Source organism: Apodemus sylvaticus, chromosome 4 (genome assembly GCF_947179515.1).
Source record: "Apodemus sylvaticus chromosome 4, mApoSyl1.1, whole genome shotgun sequence".
Lineage (NCBI taxonomy): Eukaryota > Metazoa > Chordata > Mammalia > Rodentia > Muridae > Apodemus > Apodemus sylvaticus.
In genome coordinates, this window is record NC_067475.1 from 108,952,681 (window position 1) to 108,972,239 (window position 19,559).

A 19,559-nucleotide genomic window follows, 5' to 3' on the forward strand; every position below is an offset into this window, starting at 1 on the left:
ACACTCTGTGAAGAAAACGGGGAAAGAAAATTTCAAGTTGAAAAGATCAAATTGCCTCTTTCACCTGGGATTGTGTGGTGACAGACTGAGGCATGGCTACTAAAGCCGTTACCTTCTAGATAATGTGAAACCGGCACCTGTACCATGCTTGGCCACTCACGTAAACTATCAGAGAACAGAGCAAAGGATGCACAGGAAAGGAGACCTGGCTGTTTGCAGGCACAGTATTCCGCCTCATTATTCAGAACATCACCCACAGCGATGACCACAGAAAACTTGGCACACAGATGACAAAGTGCAAATCTTACCTGTGCCACCCTACAAAACGTGGTTAATTAATACGAACGTTACTATTAATGAATGCAAGGCCTTAGAATGCAAATGTGCCTATTCATATTTCAGTGTGACAGTCATTCAAGAGAGGAAACACGGGTCACAGTGACAGGGAGCACTCTGATAAGGCCTGTGAGAACAGGGAGCACAGACAGACGCAGTGGGAGCCAGGGCACTGGAGGCTCCTTACCCCCCGATTCTGTGGTACTCTTCTTGTTCAGGATTTTGAGGATATCTTTGGTAATCTTCTTCAGCTGATGCCTAGCTTCGTCACGCTCTTTGCCGACTCCATAGAGAAGGATTGTGCGCTGGTTACATTCATGATTTGAAGATTCATCCTGAAAAACAGCAATAGCCTGTGAAGCCAGCTTGCAGGGCTGGGGGTACATTTTTCACTCCTGAAACACACTAACCACAACCTCTCCATGCCTGCTTGGGGGAGTGGCATCTACTTACTTGGCAACTCACCTCCACCGGCACCACCCCTTGTTTTTCCAGTTTGGAACATGCTAAAGTAAAAATAATAAACGCGCCAGCCGACCTGAAGCATTTGATGTGGGCGTACCCTACAGAGTAAGTTCTGGCTGTTCAAAGATTTTTGTTGTTGTTGTTGTCTAAATTTGACCATGGCATAAGGTGATGATACTATGTCCTAAGGAAAATTGCCATTTCCTTAGTGAGCTTGGTCTTAGATATACAGCAATAGTGTGTGTTTTATATTTAGGAAAAAAAAAAATCTTGCTTGGACCTTCAAGCATCTTCAGAAAAATAAAATGTACGACACTAACTTCAACCCGACTGTATAAGATATATTAGTATTTCTTTCCAGAGGACAGAAAAGCATTGGGATCACTAGGTGTGAGCTCAAAGGCTAGAAATTCAGAATTGGAGATGATCGCAGGAGGTTTTAGACCCGTCTCCCCTAATGATCCCTGGAAATCCAAGCAATACATTTTTTTTTCCTTTTGAGAAAATAGTAATGAACAGGAATCCAACACAGAGCCCACTTTACCTTTAGGCAAATGTAAGTGTCCAAGACAGAGCCTTGCTCTTACCACTGGCTTAAATCTTCCAATGCCAATTTCTCCCTGACATCTTTTTTTTTTCCATTTTTTTGAGCAAAGTTATCGATTTTTCAGTTGGACCTTTCAGTGTACCTCCCCCTTTGTCACTCTTTGTATGACACCCTCTGAAGAGCATCACCTCTTACCCTGAAGAACCCCTCCCAGGGGAAACGGATTGCATGTGTTCATCTTTAGTGATGGCTGCAACCGTGGAATGAACCCTTCAGAAGCAGGGGAGCCGCAGTGGCACGCGTAGAACTCCGGGGTTCTGCACACACAGGACCCAGCACCACGCTTCTGCAGCTGAGCAAACTCCATGCTCACTCTCCAATTCTGTCAGGTTTTTCTATTTCCTTCAAGTACACACTTGCCTTCAGGCCCCAATTCAGCTACACTTGTTTCATTTTTTTTAATACAGTGCTAGAAATAGTATACATACTTGAATATCCTGTTGACTTAATCTTTCTATGCCCCTCTGCTAATTCTTAATGTTCCGAGTGTCTAAAGAGGCCTACAGAGATCCAAATGGGGATGGTGACAGATAAAAGATCCATGTGCCAATGATGACTCAAGACAGCCCCATCCCAATAGTGTACCAGGCTTAGGGGAGAGAGCGCTTTGTAATTTATCCTAGTCATGACACTCAACAGCTCCATAGTCCTGGGTAATAAGCCTAGTTCTTTGTCTCAGACCCCTCTTCTGAAAATAGGGTAATGCCACCTTCCATTTAAGGATTTGTGAGAATAAACAAGACATAACAATGGACACAATGCCCAAGAGTACTGTGTACATACAGGGTGCTCACTCTTCACAGTCTAGACTCCCACTCTTCCACGTGCATCCAGAGTCCACACTGTTTTTTTTTTTTTTTTTAATTTGATATAATTTATTTACATTTCAAATGATTTCCCCTTTTCTAGCCCCCCCCCCACTCCCCGAAAGTCCCGTAAGCCCCCTTCTCTTCCCCTGTCCTCCCTCCCACCCCTTCCCAGTTCCCCGTTCTGGTTTTGCCAAATACTGTTTCACTGAGTCTTTCCAGAACCAGGGACCACTCCTGCTTTCTTCTTGTATCTCATTTGATGTGTGGATTATGTTTTGGGTATTCCAGTTTTCTAGGTTAATAACCACTTATTAGTGAGTGCATACCATGATTCACCTTTTGAGTCTGGGTTACCTCACTTAGTATGATGTTCTCTAGCTCCATCCATTTGCCTAAGAATTTCATGAATTCATTGTTTCTAATGGCTGAATAGTACTCCATTGTGTAGATATACCACATTTTTTGTATCCACTCTTCTGTTGAGGGATACCTGGGTTCTTTCCAGCATCTGGCAATTATAAATAGGGCTGCTATGAACATAGTAGAGCATGTATCCTTATTACATGGTGGGGAATCCTCTGGGTATATGCCCAGGAGTGGTATAGCAGGATCTTCTGGAAGTGAGGTGCCCAGTTTTCGGAGGAACCGCCAGACTGCTTTCCAGAGTGGTTGTACCAATTTGCAACCCCACCAGCAGTGGAGGAGTGTTCCTCTTTCTCCGCACCCTCTCCAACACCTGCTGTCTCCTGAATTTTTAATCTTAGCCATTCTGACTGGTGTAAGATGAAATCTTAGGGTTGTTTTGATTTGCATTTCCCTAATGACTAATGAAGTGGAGCATTTTTTAAGATGCTTCTCCGCCATCCGAAGTTCTTCAGGTGAGAATTCTTTGTTTAACTCTGTACCCCATTTTTTAATAGGGTTGTTCGGTTTTCTGGAGTCTAACTTCTTGAGTTCTTTATATATATTGGATATTAGCCCTCTATCTGATGTAGGATTGGTGAAGATCTTTTCCCAATTTGTTGGTTGCCGATCTGTCCTCTTGATGGTGTCCTTTGCCTTACAGAAACTCTGTAACCTTATGAGGTCCCATTTGTCAATTCTTGCTCTTAGAGCATACGCTATTGGTGTTCTGTTCAGAAACTTTCTCCCTGTACCGATGTCCTCAAGGGTCTTCCCCAGTTTCTTTTCTATTAGCTTCAGAGTGTCTGGCTTTATGTGGAGGTCCTTGATCCATTTGGATTTGAGCTTAGTACAAGGAGACAAGGATGGATCAATTCGCATTCTTCTGCATGCTGACCTCCAGTTGAACCAGCACCATTTGTTGAAAAGGCTATCTTTTTTCCATTGGATGTTTTCAGCCTCTTTGTCGAGGATCAAGTGGCCATAGGTGTGTGGGTTCATTTCTGGATCTTCAATCCTGTTCCATTGATCCTCCTGCCTGTCACTGTACCAATACCATGCAGTTTTTAACACTATTGCTCTGTAGTATTGCTTGAGGTCAGGGATACTGATTCCCCCAGATTTTCTTTTGTTGCTGAGAATAGTTTTAGCTATCCTGGGTTTTTTGTTGTTCCAGATGAATTTGATAATTGCTCTTTCTAACTCTGTGAAGAATTGAGTTGGGATTTTGATGGGTATTGCATTGAATCTGTATAGTGCTTTAGGCAAAATGGCCATTTTAACTATATTGATTCTACCGATCCATGAGCATGGGAGGTTTTCCCATTTTTTGAGGTCTTCTTCCATTTCCTTCTTCAGAGTCTTGAAGTTCTTGCCATACAGATCTTTCGCATGTTTGGTAAGAGTCACCCCAAGATACTTTATACTGTTTGTGGCTATTGTGAAGGGGGTCATTTCCCTAATTTCTTTCTCAGCCTGCTTATCCTTTGAGTATAGGAAGGCCACTGATTTGCTTGAGTTGATTTTGTAACCTGCCACTTTGCTGAAGTTGTTTATCAGCTGTAGGAGCTCTCTAGTGGAGTTCTTTGGGTCACTTAGGTAGACGATCATGTCGTCTGCAAATAATGATAGTTTGACTTCCTCCTTTCCAATTTGTATCCCTTTGACCTCCTTATGTTGTCGAATTGCCCGAGCTAGTACCTCAAGTACAATATTGAAAAGATAAGGAGAAAGGGGGCAGCCTTGTCTGGTCCCTGATTTCAGTGGGATTGCTTCAAGTTTCTCTCCGTTTAGTTTGATGCTGGCTACCGGTTTGCTGTATATTGCTTTTACTATGTTTAGGTATGGGCCTTGAATTCCTGTTCTCTCCAAGACTTTAAGCATGAAAGGATGCTGAATTTTGTCAAATGCTTTTTCAGCATCCAATGAAATGACCATGTGGTTTTGTTCTTTGAGTTTGTTTATGTAGTGGATTGTATTGATGGATTTCCGTATATTGAACCAACCCTGCATTCCCGGGATAAAGCCTACTTGATCATGGTGGATGATCGTTTTGATGTGTTCTTGGATTCGGTTGGCAAGAATTTTGTTGAGTATTTTTGCATCGATGTTCATAAGGGAAATTGGTCTGAAGTTCTCTTTCTTTGTTGGATCTTTGTGTGGCTTTGGTATCAGCGTAATTGTGGCTTCGTAGAAGGAATTGGGTAGTGTTCCTTCTGTTTCTATTTTGTGGAATAGTTTGAAGAGTATTGGTGTTAACTCTTCTTTGAAGGTCTGGTAGAATTCTGCACTGAAACCATCTGGTCCTGTGCTTTTTTTGGTTGGAAGACTTTCTATGACTCCTTCTATTTCTTTAGGCTTTATGGGACTGTTTAGATGGTCTAGTTGGTCCTGATTTAATTTTGGTATTTGGTATCTGTCAAGGAAATTGTCCATTTCCTCCAGATTCTCCAGTTGTGTTGAGTACAGGCTCTTGTAGTAGGATCTGATGATTTTTTGGATTTCCTCAGTTTCCGTTGTTATGTCTCCCTTTTCATTTCTAAGTTTGTTAATTTGGATACTTTCTCTGTGCCCTTTGGTCAGTCTGGCTAAGGGTTTATCTATCTTGTTGATTTTCTCAAAGAACCAGCTCCTAGTTTTGTTGATTTTTTGTATGGTTCTCTTTGTTTCTACTTGATTGATTTCGGCCCTGAGTTTGATGATTTCCTGCCTTCTACTCCTCCTGGGTGAAATAGCTTCTTTTTGTTCTAGGGCTTTCAGGTGTGTCATTAAGTTGGTAATGTATGCTCTCTCCATTTTCTTTTTGGAGGCACTCAGGGCTATGAGTTTTCCTCTTAGCACTGCTTTCATTGTGTCCCATAGATTTGGGTATGTTGTGTTTTCATTTTCATTGTGTTCTAAAAAGTCTTTAATTTCTTTCTTTATTTCTTCCTTGACCAAGGTGTCATTGAGTAGAGTATTGTTCAATCTCCACGTGTTTGTGGGTTTTCTGTTGTTTCTGTTGCTATTGAAGACCACTTTTATTCCATAGTGATCAGATAGGAGGCATGGGATTAGTTCTATCTTTTTATATTTGTTGAGGTCTGTCTTGTGACCAATTATATGGTCGATTTTGGAGAAGGTACCATGAGGTGCTGAAAAAAAGGTATATTCTTTTGTTTTAGGATAGAATGTTCTATATATATCAGTTAAATCTAATTGGTCCAAAGCTTCAATTAGTTTCATTGTGTCCTTGTTTAGTTTCTGTTTTCCTGATCGGTCCATTGAGGAAAGTGCAGTGTTGAAGTCACCCACAATTATTGTGTTAGGTGCAATGTGTGCTTTGAGTTTTAATAAAGTTTCTTTTATGAAAGAGGGTGCCCTTGCATTTGGAGCATAGATGTTCAGGATTGAGAGTTCTTCTTGTTGTATTTTTCCTTTGACCAGCAAGAAGTGTCCCTCAGAGTCTCTTTTGATGACTTTGGGTTGAAAGTCAATTTTATCTGATATTAAAATGGCTACTCCAGCTTGTTTCCTGAGACCATTTGCTTGTAAAATTGTCTTCCAGCCTTTTACTCTAAGGTAGTGTTTGTCTTTGACCCTGAGGTGTGTTTCCTGTAAGCAGCAAAATGTAGGGTCCTGTTTACGTATCCAGTCAGTTAGTCTGTGTCTTTTTATTGGGGCATTGAGTCCATTGATGTTAAGAGATATTAAGGAATAGTGATTGTTACTTCCTATCATTTTTGACGTTATTTTTTAAATTTGATTGCTTAACTTATTTGGGTTTGATGAAAGGTTACTATCTTGCTTTTTTCAGGGTGGAGTTTCCCTCCTTGTATTGGTGTTGTCCTCCTATTATCCTTTTTAGGGCTGGGTTTGTGGATAGATATTGGGTGAACTTGGTTTTGTCGTGAAATATCTTAGTTTCTCCATCTATGGTGATTGAGAGTTTTGCTGGATATAGTAGTTTTGGTTGGCATTTGTGTTCTCTTAGAGTCTGCATGAGATCTGCCCAGGACCTTCTAGCCTTCATAGTCTCAGGTGAAAAGTCTGCTGTGATTCTGATAGGTCTTCCTTTATATGTTACTTGGCCTTTTTCTCTTACTGCCTTTAGTATTCTTTCTTTGTTTAGAACATTTGGTGTTTTGATTATTATGTGACGGGAAGTATTTCTGTTCTGGTCCAGTCTGTTTGGAGTTCTGTAGGCTTCTTGTATATTCATGGGCATCTCTCTCTTTAGGTTAGGGAAGTTTTCTTCCATAATTTTATTGAAGATATTTGCTGGCCCTTTAAGTTGTAAATCTTCACTCTCATCTATGCCTATAATCCTTAGGTTTGGTCTTCTCATTGTGTCCTGGATTTCCTGGATATTTTGGGTTACAAGCTTTTTGCACTTTGCATTTTCTTTAACTGTTGAGTCCATGGTTTCTATGGAATCTTCAGCATCTGAGATTCTTTCTTCTATCTCTTGTATTCTGTTGTTGATATTTGCATCTCTGTCCCCTGATTTCTTCCCAAGGCTTTCTATCTCCAAAGTTGTCTCCCTTTGAGTTTTCTTAGTTGTTTCTACTTCTGATTTTAGATCCTGGATGGTTTTGCTTAGCTCCTTCCCTTGCATGTTTGTGTTTTCCTGTAATTCTTTAAGAGATTTTTGTGTTTCCTCTTTCATGAGCTCAGCCTGTTGACCAAAGTTCTCCTGTATTTCTTTAAGAGATTTTTGTGTTTCGTCTTTCATGACCTCAGCCTGTTGAGTAAAGTTCTCCTGTATTTCTTTAAGTGTTTTTTGCATTTCCTCCTTGTTGGCTTTTGTATTCTCCTGGATTTCTTTCAATGATTTTTGTGTTTCCCTTGCAAGGGCTTCTAACTTTTGATCCATTTTCTCCTCAATGTCCTTCATGTGTTCCTGTACCAGCATCATGACCAGTGATTTTAAATCCAAATCTTGTTTTACTGGTGTGATGGGGTATCCAGGACTTGCTGGTAGAGGAGAATTTGGTTCAGATGTTGCCATATTGCCTTGATTTCTGTTAGTGACGTTTCTGCGTTTGCCTTTTGCCATCTAGCTCTCACTGGTGTTACTTGGTCTTGTCAGTGCTGGACTCACCAGTGCAAGCTGCCCCTTCCCCGTTGGCCTCTGGTGCACAGCTTACACTCTGCACTGCCTATAGACAGGGTGCTGTTGTCCAGGCTGTTCAGATCCCGAAGCAGGCACCTGAAGGCTCCCGCTGGGGCCCGCAGGATTTATTGGAGCACACCGACTTCTCCCAGCTGGCCGCCCGGAAGCTCCCACTAGCCTCTTGAGGGACCTGGAGATGTGGCGGCCACCCAGGCTGATCTGAAGCGGAGAGAGTTGAGCTGGGGGCTTCTGCCTGAGGCCTTGCCCCAGATTGTGTCTGTGGACCAGGTGGAACCCGTGTGCACCCCCAGGGAGCTCCGAAGGTGAATGTTGCTGTGACCTCCCCTGTGCTCCGCTCACTCCGCTGGGCAGCCGATTTCCCCAACCGGGCTGGCGCACACTAGGTTAGCCTTGTCGCCTGGGCCCTGAGTCCAGGCAAACGCCTGGGAGGCCAAGGTCCGAGCAAAGTTCCCCTAGGGCTATGTCTGTTATTTGGGTCCGCCAGGTGACCTGGATGGCGGGCGTGCGCGTCCGCGCTCGCGAAAGCACTGGGAGAGTCTGTTGTGCTAATAACCTCCTGGGCTGGTTGACACACAGATGGCCCACCAAGCCGCCCAGTTCTTGGGGTCAGTCCTGTGCCTTTTGGGGCCTAGACCCCCGTTTTGTTAGCCTCAGGCTACGCTTGTTAGCAGTCTCTGCCCTCCCGAGCACTCTGGCTCCTGTAGGCAAAATGGCGGCGCGTGCACCGGCCGGGGCAAAAAAAAAAACTCCTGGCTGGGTTGGCGCCCCGATGGCCACTCGAACAGCCCAGGGCCTGGGTGCAGGCCAACGCCCGTCTGGCTCAGACCCCTGCGGTGTTGGGCCTAGGATTATGTTTGTGTACCTCAGTCTGACCGATCTCTGGAGCCCGGGATCAAGATGGCGGTGAGTCTCTCCTGACTGGCGGGCAGCCGAGTTCTGAAGTGGCTTCCGTGCAGCGAAAGGCTCCGCAGAACCGCAGTTGCTTGCCGCCCGGCTGGTCAGCGAAGGTCAGTGGTCGTGGGCGCAGGGCCTAACTGGACCCTGTGTCGCCTTGGTTCCACTGCTGATGGCCCTTCAGCTGGAGCAGCCACTGCTACCGCCGCTGCCGCCGCCGCCGCCGCCCTCCCCGAGTCCACACTGTTTTACATTAACCTATACCTCCCATACACCCGCTTACACCCATCCTGCCATCTAAGATGCATGATTTCAATGGCGGACAACTGTCTGCAGGTGAAATGTTATGACCCCCATCAATGGCCACAGCACGTGGGGATTAGGAAGAGAAAGAAGAGTTTGCAGCATTCACCAGACATAATTCATTGATTTTCGAGGTTATTGGAGAAGGGGTATCAGGCATAAATGGTAATTATTCTCTTTTGTAAGCGCCAAGTTGGTAAGCACACCAAAGAAGATAGTAGACTAAGGGACAAACTCATGGACAAATGACAGAAGGGAAGAAAAGATGACAAAAACCATAGGTTTGTAGGAAACAACTAGGCTGCTAACGGTGCTAGGAAGGCTGAAGAAGTGAGAGACGGGTAGAAAGCTCATGTCTGTGCAGTATACTAAGTCTTAGTTGTGGAGGTGAGGAAGGGAACGCAGAATTTCAGAGGCACTTGGAGGAGAGAAGGGTCAGGCATTAGGGTCCAATGAGTGAACATGCATCTCTCTGGATTTCATTGAACCATTTTGAAAAAGCTGTTGGAGAAAAAACATGAAAATGTATAGTTAAAAAAAAAGAAAGTGTATAGTTATTATGTATTTGGTGTGATGTAGAACTAATGCAGGTCAGAAGTGAGGACTGAGTTCTGATAAGTGCAAACTCTCCACATCCTACAAGAACAGTAGGTAGGTAGCTGAGGTGGTGGAGAATATGAGCATGTCATTAAATGATGCTTACGTGTGTTTCTTCACTTACTAAGATGCTCTAACCATACAAGGCCTAGAAATCAGGCTGGGAGACACTGCAATAGGGACTATCAACCAATGATCCAATAGGTAATAGAGGTAAGGAGTCAGTTTAGATGTAGTGTCTCTGGTTTTTGTAGTTTGTGTTTTCTCTTTTGATTTATTTTCATAAAAACACCTGAATACCTCAAAAGAGGAGTTTCTCCAGATTAGTTGTGAAGACAGCATAGCAGGAAGTGATGGGGTGAATTAAGAACTGCTCTGACAGGAGTGAGGAACAGGGTGGCAGAGAAGTGACTCAAGTTTACTAGAAGCTGGGCATGAAGAACAAGTTAAGAGAAAAGAGAAAACTTGATTTGGGTAATAAGCAGCAAACTCTACTTTCAACGTTATGACACAAATAAAGAGGCAAACATCCACAGAGGCAAACATCATATTTGCAGAGCAGACTACTAGTAAGAGCTGGGACGCACTGGTGCATTGTCTAGATTAACAGAAAAGACAAGGATGCTGCTTTACCCAACCACAGAGGGGAAAAAAAAATAAGGAAAATGTTAAGTATAGAGATAAAGAAGTGAGAAACTTCAAATTCCAATCAGCCTACTGATGTGCTTGGGCAACTGAGCCTGATGGAGAGAGATAAAATAGTCACTCCAGAGCAGCATGCAATGAAATGGGAAGGATTTACCAGGGAGAAGACCAAACTGGTTTAAGTTAATATTAGGAAATAGTAGTAACGGTTACTGGCTTTCCAACAGCAAAGGAGAGACACTTTGAAGTTCCTAGCAGGCTAAATGATTCTTTTATGTCTGGTTTTTTGTACAAATAGAAACATATACAAAACCTCAAAGAGTCAACTGATCAGATAAGAAGCTGTTCAACTTACAATTCTGTATTAAATACTTGCAGATATGGGAGTGGATTTCTACCCTTTCAACCTGGTGTCCCCATACTGTATTCTTTGAGTAACATTAATGACCTGAGACCAGAACCAAAAATTATCCTAGTATCTATTCCCTGCAGGGTGTATTCACTGGGCAGAAAAGGACCAGATGAACCCTCTACAGAGTCTTTATTTTTAAGATAAATGATGAGAATGGATCAGGTCACGTCCCTGTTAACCGAGCTTTGATAAGAACATCCTCCAGATCAATCACTCCTTTCTCTAGGTATGACATCATGCTCACAGGGACCTATCTACTGATGAAGCTAGAAAGCCGAACCTTGAAAACCACAGCACTCTCACCCACCAGAGAAATTCTGAAAGTGTCTTCTCAGAAAGATATCCTTAGGAAATAATAGAGCTGGCCAAATTAAGGTCTTCCCTAAGTCATCTTGATCCTTTCTTAGAAATAAATGTCAGGAATAATTGCCAAAATATACATATTTGTGATGTGTGTGTGTGTCCCATATTGTATGATAATAGGGTTGAGGCCATCAAAGATGTGTTCTTCTTCCCCTGGTCCTACTCTCTGGTATTTATATAGCAATTCCATAAGCACAGAATATTAGAATTAGTTAATAGTTAAGGATAAGTCTTTAAAAAATATTCTGAATGTATTCCTTTCTCTGGAACACTTAGAATGAACAGATGAGTTAATGCAATTATCCTCATAAAACAATATATAGAAGTCACACCTTAAGTTTGTCTTTCTGACTATTTAAGTGGGAACTCACCATGAACCACAGTAAATGGAACACAGTGCCCCACCTCACTGTTAGAAAAGCAGTAAAATCTAAATTATAAGAATGAAGAATTAGGGAAAAAGAGTAAAGCGCAGTATTAGAGCATTTGTCAAGCATCTGAGAGGATCTGGGTCCAATTCCTTGTACTACATGAATAATGTGTACATTATATGCATGACTGAATGAACGAAAATGCAAGCATATACATCGTCAAATATAAATTATTAAAACAAATTATTAAAAACTTGCCACTGAGCATGACCTATTTCAGCTGAATCTCACTATAACCACATTATTTTATTCAAGAAATAACTCAGAAATGTATCCATAGTTAGCCTTGTGCTGGAAGAGTGAATGGGCATTCACAGGAGACAGGCTCTGTCACTGGGACAAAATAACTGTCATCTTCTTTTTATGGTAACTGTTCCTAAATGGTAGTGCCCCTTTTCACAAATCAAGAAAACTGATAACATGTTTTTGAAGGAAATACCTGTTCTCCAGTAGCACAGAGTAAGATACACTATTTCTATTCTTTCAAGCAAAGACAATGTTGGCAGATATTTAAATTGCAAGGCACAGCCTTCTTCTTTCTAAACATTCCCAATGCCCAAGATGGCTTATTTTTGAAAGCTATTGTTTATATAACCAAAATTACTATGACCAATAAAGCTAAGCAACACCAATATAATGTATGTCCTCGATTAAAAAAAATCATTGATATAAAAATGATAAAAGTCATGAGAACTGCAAGATCCCAACTGATAATCAAATGTCTAATTACATCTTCATTCTCCTGTTGAAACCTAGATGTGCAAGGACCGCATGTGCTTCAAGGAATGGCCTCTTGGGCTTAGAGTAATGCTGTATGAGTTAAACAGATTTCAGATGAACAGAAAGTATTATTTATCTTCAATGGATTTGGTAAAATAACCATTTGAAATAAAAATTCTGCTCAATTTTCTAAATAATCTTGGTTAGAAATAATCAAATTAAATTACATTTCCCTATAATACAATTATAAACCATATGTGGTGATGGTGTTTACTGATGGGGAGAGGATGATATGCCCAACTAATTATGCTATATGATAATGGAATTTTAGGATGAGTCACTTTCTATTTAAGACTTTTAGTTGCTTTCATGATGGTCAAAGAGAAAATTGGCAATTGTCCCCAAGGAGAAAATGTGAGTTCAGAGACAGAGGTGTTTGTGGTTGTCACAAGTCTCAAAAAAAGAAGAATCTGGCTTCAGTCAAAGTTCTTTTTAGTCTTCAAATGCCTGCTGCGAATGTTTTAGGGATATATATATACTCAGTAAGAAAGACTTAGAAATCTTGAATTGATTTTCTTTTAATGTGGGAATCTTATTCACTGAAGTAATCTATAATTCCCCTTCAGAAGACTGGTTTCAACAGAGATCTCAGAAATACTATAAATATCCTAGAGCTTAGAATTTGGTATAAAGGAAATTATAGTGCTTATTTGAGCGAAATGGAGTGCAGCTAATTCATGAGCCATGCAGTCCACAGTCCTGGGCACTGAAGGTGAAAGAGACAACAGATATGGCATGAGGGTGGTCTCAGAGACAAGGGTGGCTCTGGGCCAGACTGTGTAATGGTCTCCATTAACCTGGCTGTTCTAAGTTTCCTTCATTCAAAAACTGATGATAAAATGATTACTGGCTAATAGAATAAATATGGGTTATTTCATGGCAGTATAAGAAATTTAAATGTTGCCAAAAGTATTGCAGGGGCTGGAGAGATGGCTCAGCAGTCAGGAACATTGGCTGCTCTTCCAGAGGACCTGTGTTCAATTCCCAGTACCCAGATGGCAGCTCACAAATGCCTTCGACTCCAGTTGCAGAGTATCTGAGTCCTTCACACAAATCTCCATGCAGGGAAAACACTAATGCACATGAAATAAAAGCAAATTATGTTTTAAAAGTATTTCAGATATCTAAACCAACAAATAAGACAGGTTTAATTGGCTTGTGTATATACAAAGGTAAGACAACCATATAAACTTTCCGAAAACTTTAAAATCGAACCAATAATTCTTTCTAGGTATAAATAGTACAGCCAGTATGTATCTGAATGTTGCTAAAGTGAATGAGATCAATAGCTTGCCTTCAAATTTTAGTGACAATAAAAGTTCAATGTCCATTTAATCCAGTGATCACCACTCTTTAGTGTGCCTGGGCATCACATGGAAAGAAGGTTAAATATTAATGGGGGCTTCTGGTCCACAGAATCTATGCAGTGACCCCTAAATGCACATTTTAAAAAAATGTTCAAGTGATGCTGAGTTACCGTGATACATCATTAAATTGATTTAACAAGTGTAATCACACACAAATTTCAGGATATATGGAATATATATTCCTAGTAGAAGCATCTACTCAAGTGGTTTTATTGCTAACAGTCATTCAGTTGGAAATACTGTGCTTGTGCAAAATGCATTTGCTTTTTCTCCAAATGCAGGAACCAGAAATATTTATACAAATATAAAGCATCAACGAATTTATCTTACAATTTCACTCCAAGTGTATCTTACCTTTTTTTGTTTAAAAGTTTAAAACTGCATATAATAGTGTTACCAAGATGATTAATTCAATACTACCTTTACTCATAAACTCAATTCTAAAGAAACACTGTCCGTTACTTAAGTTCTGTTCATGAAAACCATGAAGGCTGTTTCATGCAATCAGCCTGACAGTGGATACAACTGCTTTCTTTCCTAATGTAATTTGGGAATCTAATAATTTATAATGGGATGATGATGTTGTTTTACCCACAAAGATGATAATAAAACCCAGATTGCAAATAATGAAATTATGAACTAGGATAAAACAAGAAGCAGAAGGCTTAACCTCCCCAAGGGAACCACATATTTTGAGATAATACAATTACTGGTCAGACAGTGACACATCGTCCACTTTGAGCATGGTGAGCTTACAAGTGAGCAGTCATCTGCAAAAGCAAGCCTGCAACCTTCTCCAGGAACACATTTAGAAGACTTCCTCCCAACTTGGATTCATCATTTATTTGCATGAAAATAGCCAAAAACAAATGAACAAAGAAACAAACAAAACCCCTCCACCTTAATGATATTATTTCAAGTTTTAGGAAAAAAAAACCCCACAGTATCTTAAATTGCTTTCTAAAAGACTACTTCTCAGCCACATTCACCTCAATGTTCTCCACAAAATAAAAGGAGAAGTCCTAAAAGCAGACAGACCCAGAGTCTGCAGATTGCTGAATAGTCACAGAAGGTAATCTTCCTCTGGGGCGTGCGTGCCTCCCCTCTCTCTGCAGACAGACACGGAGTCTGCACAGCTCTAAGCCTGCATGGAAAGTGTGCGTTCTTCCTCTCTCCCTTTTTCTCTAGAACCCTCAAGGCTGCACCGCTGAAATCTCAGCAGATGCTCTATCACGGAGGGCTATGGCAACTGAACCAAGTCACTGAGAGGAAAGCAACAGAGGCCAGTCTGCAAGTTCTCCTAACTAGTATTACTGGAGACACTCATATCCTTCAGAGTCAACAGAATAACCAGGTAATGTTGTTATATTAGCATTTAACAGAAATCTACTTATACTCTGAATATATTCAGAGTATAAGTATGTATGTGTAGATGGATATATATATATATATATATATATATATATATATATATATATATATATATATATATATATCCAAGTTTGTTCTTGAAATTGAAAGCCTTACATAGCAATTAATAAAACCAGAAACCAGAAGCTATGTTTAGAATGGCATTAAATTCAATAAACTAAGATACAAGTTTCAATGGTGTGGAAGACTAAGGTCTTCAATGAAAATATGTTAAGCATGGAGAAATATTGATGCTTTGACTCTAAAATGAGAATTAAATATAGATAAAAGGAACGGAAATTCCCAATGTCAAGAAAGTTGTTAAATGATTTGCCTGCTCTACACAATGAGCATTGTTAGGGTAGAATGGTCAGAACTATCCAGGAATGAGTAAGTAAGAGGAACTAACTATGGCCAAGACAGTTGAACTCAGTGGTGAACTCGGTCACTCTGAGGTGTTGAATGAGGGGCTGGGGACTGAGCCCATACTTCTGGTGGTATTAGTAACTGTATCATTTTCAGTAATTAAAGGATCCCATTGACATTGGAAGGGAGTATCTGCTATCTTCATTTATCAAGTTAAATCTCCCATGAGAGTTTTGTGGGGGTTTTAAAACTGTATATTTGAATATGAGAATACCATTTTTATTTATTTAATGGAAATTTGAAAAGCTTTAAATTTAATCTTAAATTTCAAGTCAGATACAAGACAGTCAGGTTGACTGCTCCTATTCCTTAAGCTGCCTGTTGTGTGACAATCTAGGAGATCCGACAAGGATTGACTTCTGCTATTTTATTTTAACTACCATTAAATATGCTAGGAATGATGCTCTGGCCGCTTTGAGAAATGCCAAGTAATGATCACAGACACAGAAGCTGTTGTCTGCATCATCATCATCATCATCATTTTAGGATTTACATCGAATGATATTCAAAAACATATAATAACTTCAAAAATAATGAACAAGTCTAAAATGACAAATGCATGAGCTAAACATACTCTATATCATGAGTCTCTGTGAGGCCAATATTTTATTGCATGGATGAACACAGGCAGAGATATTTCCCAATACACAGGAAAATTTTTTGGATTATTATTTCCTACAATTTACTTCTTAATTTATGAATAAATTTCCCAACAGTGATTTTATACCAATTTCTTTGAACTTTTCCATTTATAATTCTAACTTGTACCTAATCACTTCTCTATTGAATTCTGCCCAGGGATATGGGCAGAGAAGGAAAGGCAGCTATAAGCAGTCACAAAAGGCTACTTGGCATCCAAAACAAGATGCAAGGGAAAGACAAAACATCCCCAGAGCACCTGTCATAGGCTTTCCTACATAAACACAGGGGGACTGACAGCAAGAAGACAGTGCTGTGAAATACAACCTTCAACGAAAACAAACACAAGGCTCCCATGACATCTCACAACATCATTTTATGTTGCTAGACATGGAATACTTATGTAGATGGAATATTTAGAAATTCAGCTGTCTATTCTAACTGCCACAGTAAAGATAAGAAAACTCAAGTTTTAAGCAACACTGTGGGTCTACAATTTATGTGTGAAGGTAACAACCAAAGCAATGATGTGTGACTAAATGTAATCACCCCCCCCTCTCTGCTACAGGACCATGGATGTGCCTGGAGTCAACACCACCTCAGTCAATAGCACCTTCTCCCCTGGGACCAGCACCCTGTGCAGCAGAGACTACAAGATCACCCAGGTGCTCTTCCCACTGCTCTACACCATCCTGTTCTTTGCTGGGCTCATCACAAACAGCTTGGCAATGAGGATTTTCTTTCAGATCCGCAGCAAATCCAACTTCATCATTTTTCTTAAGAACACAGTCATCTCTGATCTTCTCATGATTCTAACTTTCCCGTTCAAAATTCTTAGTGATGCCAAACTGGGAGCAGGGCCTCTGAGAACCCTGGTGTGCCAAGTTACTTCAGTCACATTTTATTTTACAATGTATATCAGTATATCGTTCCTGGGATTGATAACCATTGACCGCTACCTAAAGACCACCAGGCCATTTAAAACTTCCAGCCCCAGCAATCTCTTGGGTGCGAAGATTCTTTCCGTTGTCATCTGGGCCTTCATGTTCTTACTCTCACTGCCTAACATGATTCTTACCAACAGGAGGCCAAAAGATAAGAACATAACGAAATGTTCTTTCTTAAAGTCGGAGTTTGGTCTGGTCTGGCACGAAATAGTCAATTACATCTGCCAGGTCATTTTCTGGATTAATTTTTTAATTGTCATTGTTTGCTACAGCCTCATTACAAAAGAACTCTATAGGTCTTACATCAGGACAAGGGGTTCAGCCAAAGCGCCCAAGAAAAAGGTGAACGTCAAGGTCTTCATCATCATCGCCGTGTTCTTTGTCTGTTTCGTTCCCTTCCATTTCGCACGGATTCCCTACACGCTGAGCCAAACCCGGGCTGTCTTTGACTGCAGCGCCGAGAACACCCTGTTCTACGTGAAGGAGAGCACCCTCTGGCTGACGTCCCTGAATGCCTGCCTTGATCCATTCATCTACTTTTTTCTTTGCAAGTCTTTCAGGAATTCCTTGACAAGCATGCTAAGGTGCTCAAAGTCTGCATCAACATCTGGGGCAAACAAGAACCTGGGACAGGAGGGCAGAGAGCCAAGCGAGGAGACGCCAATGTAGAATGTTACCCCAGGGGCCGCTTCAGTCTTTAGTGTCCAGACGCCTCCAAGGGAAATCACTGCACACTATAGTAACATTCACTAAAAAGAAGCTGAGTTAATGACTCTTTAAATAAGCAATGATGTAAGAAAATAATTTTTAACTACTTTCCCCGTACATATATAGGGGGAAAAAAATCCTAGTCTGCAGGTATATCATAAAGTGAACTGTATCCCATCGCTATACTGCAGGCAAACCACATACATACATACAAAAAGAAATGTAACAATTTATCTGGTTTCTACAAAATTAGCAACATGAAATGTAATATCCACTGTCATTTTAAGATTAATATTACCAATCACAATATTATTTTTGTAATAAGTGAGAGATTATGCTTGATCTGATACACCAAACACAGTAATCAACAACTTTCCATTTACAACAAAGATAACAACAAAACCAAAGGGACTTAAATCAAATGAAATGACAATGGATAGCGCCTGAATTATTTTAAACACCTATCAAGATGGTAGAGGTTTGACCGGTGAATCTTACCATAAATAACAGACGTGATGAATGAAATGATTAACCTAACATGAGTAAACTTTCATAACATTCTAATATTAAAAAAAATTACTACTTTCTTAACGCTAAAGAACCCAATTTTACTAAGGGTCTGAGTTTACTGGGCACAGTGCCATTATCGGTACGTATCTGCTAACTAGCTTCAGAAATGCCTGCTGCTTGGATAACCAGCACACATCTTAGTAAGAAAATGTAAGTAACTATAATTATCAAATCACACATCACATCTACCAATAAGGAAGTGATTGAACTACTTGGGATTACCTGTTCATAATCATGTGTGTAACATTAAAAATGCATTTATTCTGTATCATTCTATTTTGTTGGAATTTCTTAGTTCAAAATTGTTAGATACGATGGTCCAACCTTCCTTGCCTCCATTAAACAGTAAATGTATTTAAGAACTGTGGCCAGTACCGCTTTATTATCTATAATTTTGCAGTTTCTTCAGGGACTTAAGTCATGTTTATAAGTTCTCATGTGATGATAAAAGAATGAAATGAGTAGTGAGAATTCATGGTTCCTAGGTGGTATTTTTATTTTATTTTCATTAGTTATCAATGCAGAATGATGTGTATTTAATGGGCATAGTGTGATACTTCATCTTATGTATCTTATATAAGCAATAAGACAAAATTGGGGTCATAATTGATAGTTTTAATATAAAGATGCCCTAAATACTAGTATCTAAATATCATGTACCGGAAATGAGCAGGGTAGATTACAGAACAGACAAGTTGCCCGAACGTCAATAATGTTTTCCAAACCCAGAACGAATAATTGATTCCCATTTCGGTACAAAGCTAAGGATATATAACTCTTATTGTGGCATCTATTCCGAAGTGGCTACACTTCCCATGCTGCACTGCCGCAGTGAGGGTGAGACCCTGGAGATGCGTGTAGACGGTCAGACATGGGAACGTGCAGGCTAGGGACACAGACTAAAGAGACAGCTCTTGCCTAACAATGCATGGGACCTGGGCTCCATGTCCAACACTGCAATACAAAAAGGGGTGTATTCCGTGACCCAGAGTGCAGAACACACAGCCGGTGCCAGATCTGCCATAGTGCCTCCCTCTAAAACACAGAGACTTCCCTCTAAGACACAGAGATTTTGATTTTGTGAGAATACCAGAGTGTGGGCAACAGAAGAGAATCTAGCGATTAACTATCTCCACTAAATTTTACTTTGCATATGAGATAAATATGAGCATCCCTCAAACTGTCCAGGTATAGAATGGCTCTTTGCCAAGGTCCTAGGAATTCAGTGTGAACATGATGAGAGACTGCTGGGAAAACAGATTCCTTGAACAGACTCTCCTCCTTTGGTGGCTATACCTATTAACCGTGACTCTTTTCTACAACAGACAGATA

At 40.5% G+C, this 19,559-nt stretch overlaps 2 protein-coding genes across 12 annotated transcripts in view; one reads left to right on the forward strand and one right to left on the reverse strand.

Moving 5' to 3' along the window:
* Positions 1–18,589, forward strand: part of P2ry12 (purinergic receptor P2Y12) — a 49,399-nt gene extending 30,810 nt beyond the window's left edge. Inside the window, exons 1-3 of one of the 2 annotated variants that reach the window (XM_052180467.1) lie at positions 580–906; positions 14,716–14,881; positions 16,571–18,589. In XM_052180467.1, the coding sequence (XP_052036427.1) occupies positions 16,575–17,618 (1,044 nt within the window). In that variant the 5' untranslated portion in view covers positions 580–906; positions 14,716–14,881; positions 16,571–16,574 and the 3' untranslated portion in view covers positions 17,619–18,589. Of the gene's footprint in view, positions 1–579; positions 907–14,715; positions 14,882–16,570 lie in introns of those variants that run through there. The other variant, XM_052180466.1, reaches the window with a different exon arrangement.
* Positions 1–19,559, reverse strand: part of Med12l (mediator complex subunit 12L) — a 307,885-nt gene that overhangs the window by 74,330 nt on the left and 213,996 nt on the right. For all 10 annotated transcript variants that reach the window (XR_007977519.1, XR_007977518.1, XM_052180453.1 and 7 more), the window contains one exon: positions 524–671. Coding sequence is in view for 8 of the 10 variants with exons in the window: in XM_052180453.1 (XP_052036413.1) it covers positions 524–671 (148 nt within the window). In the remaining 2 variants the exon portion in view is untranslated. The remainder of the gene's footprint in view (positions 1–523; positions 672–19,559) is intronic.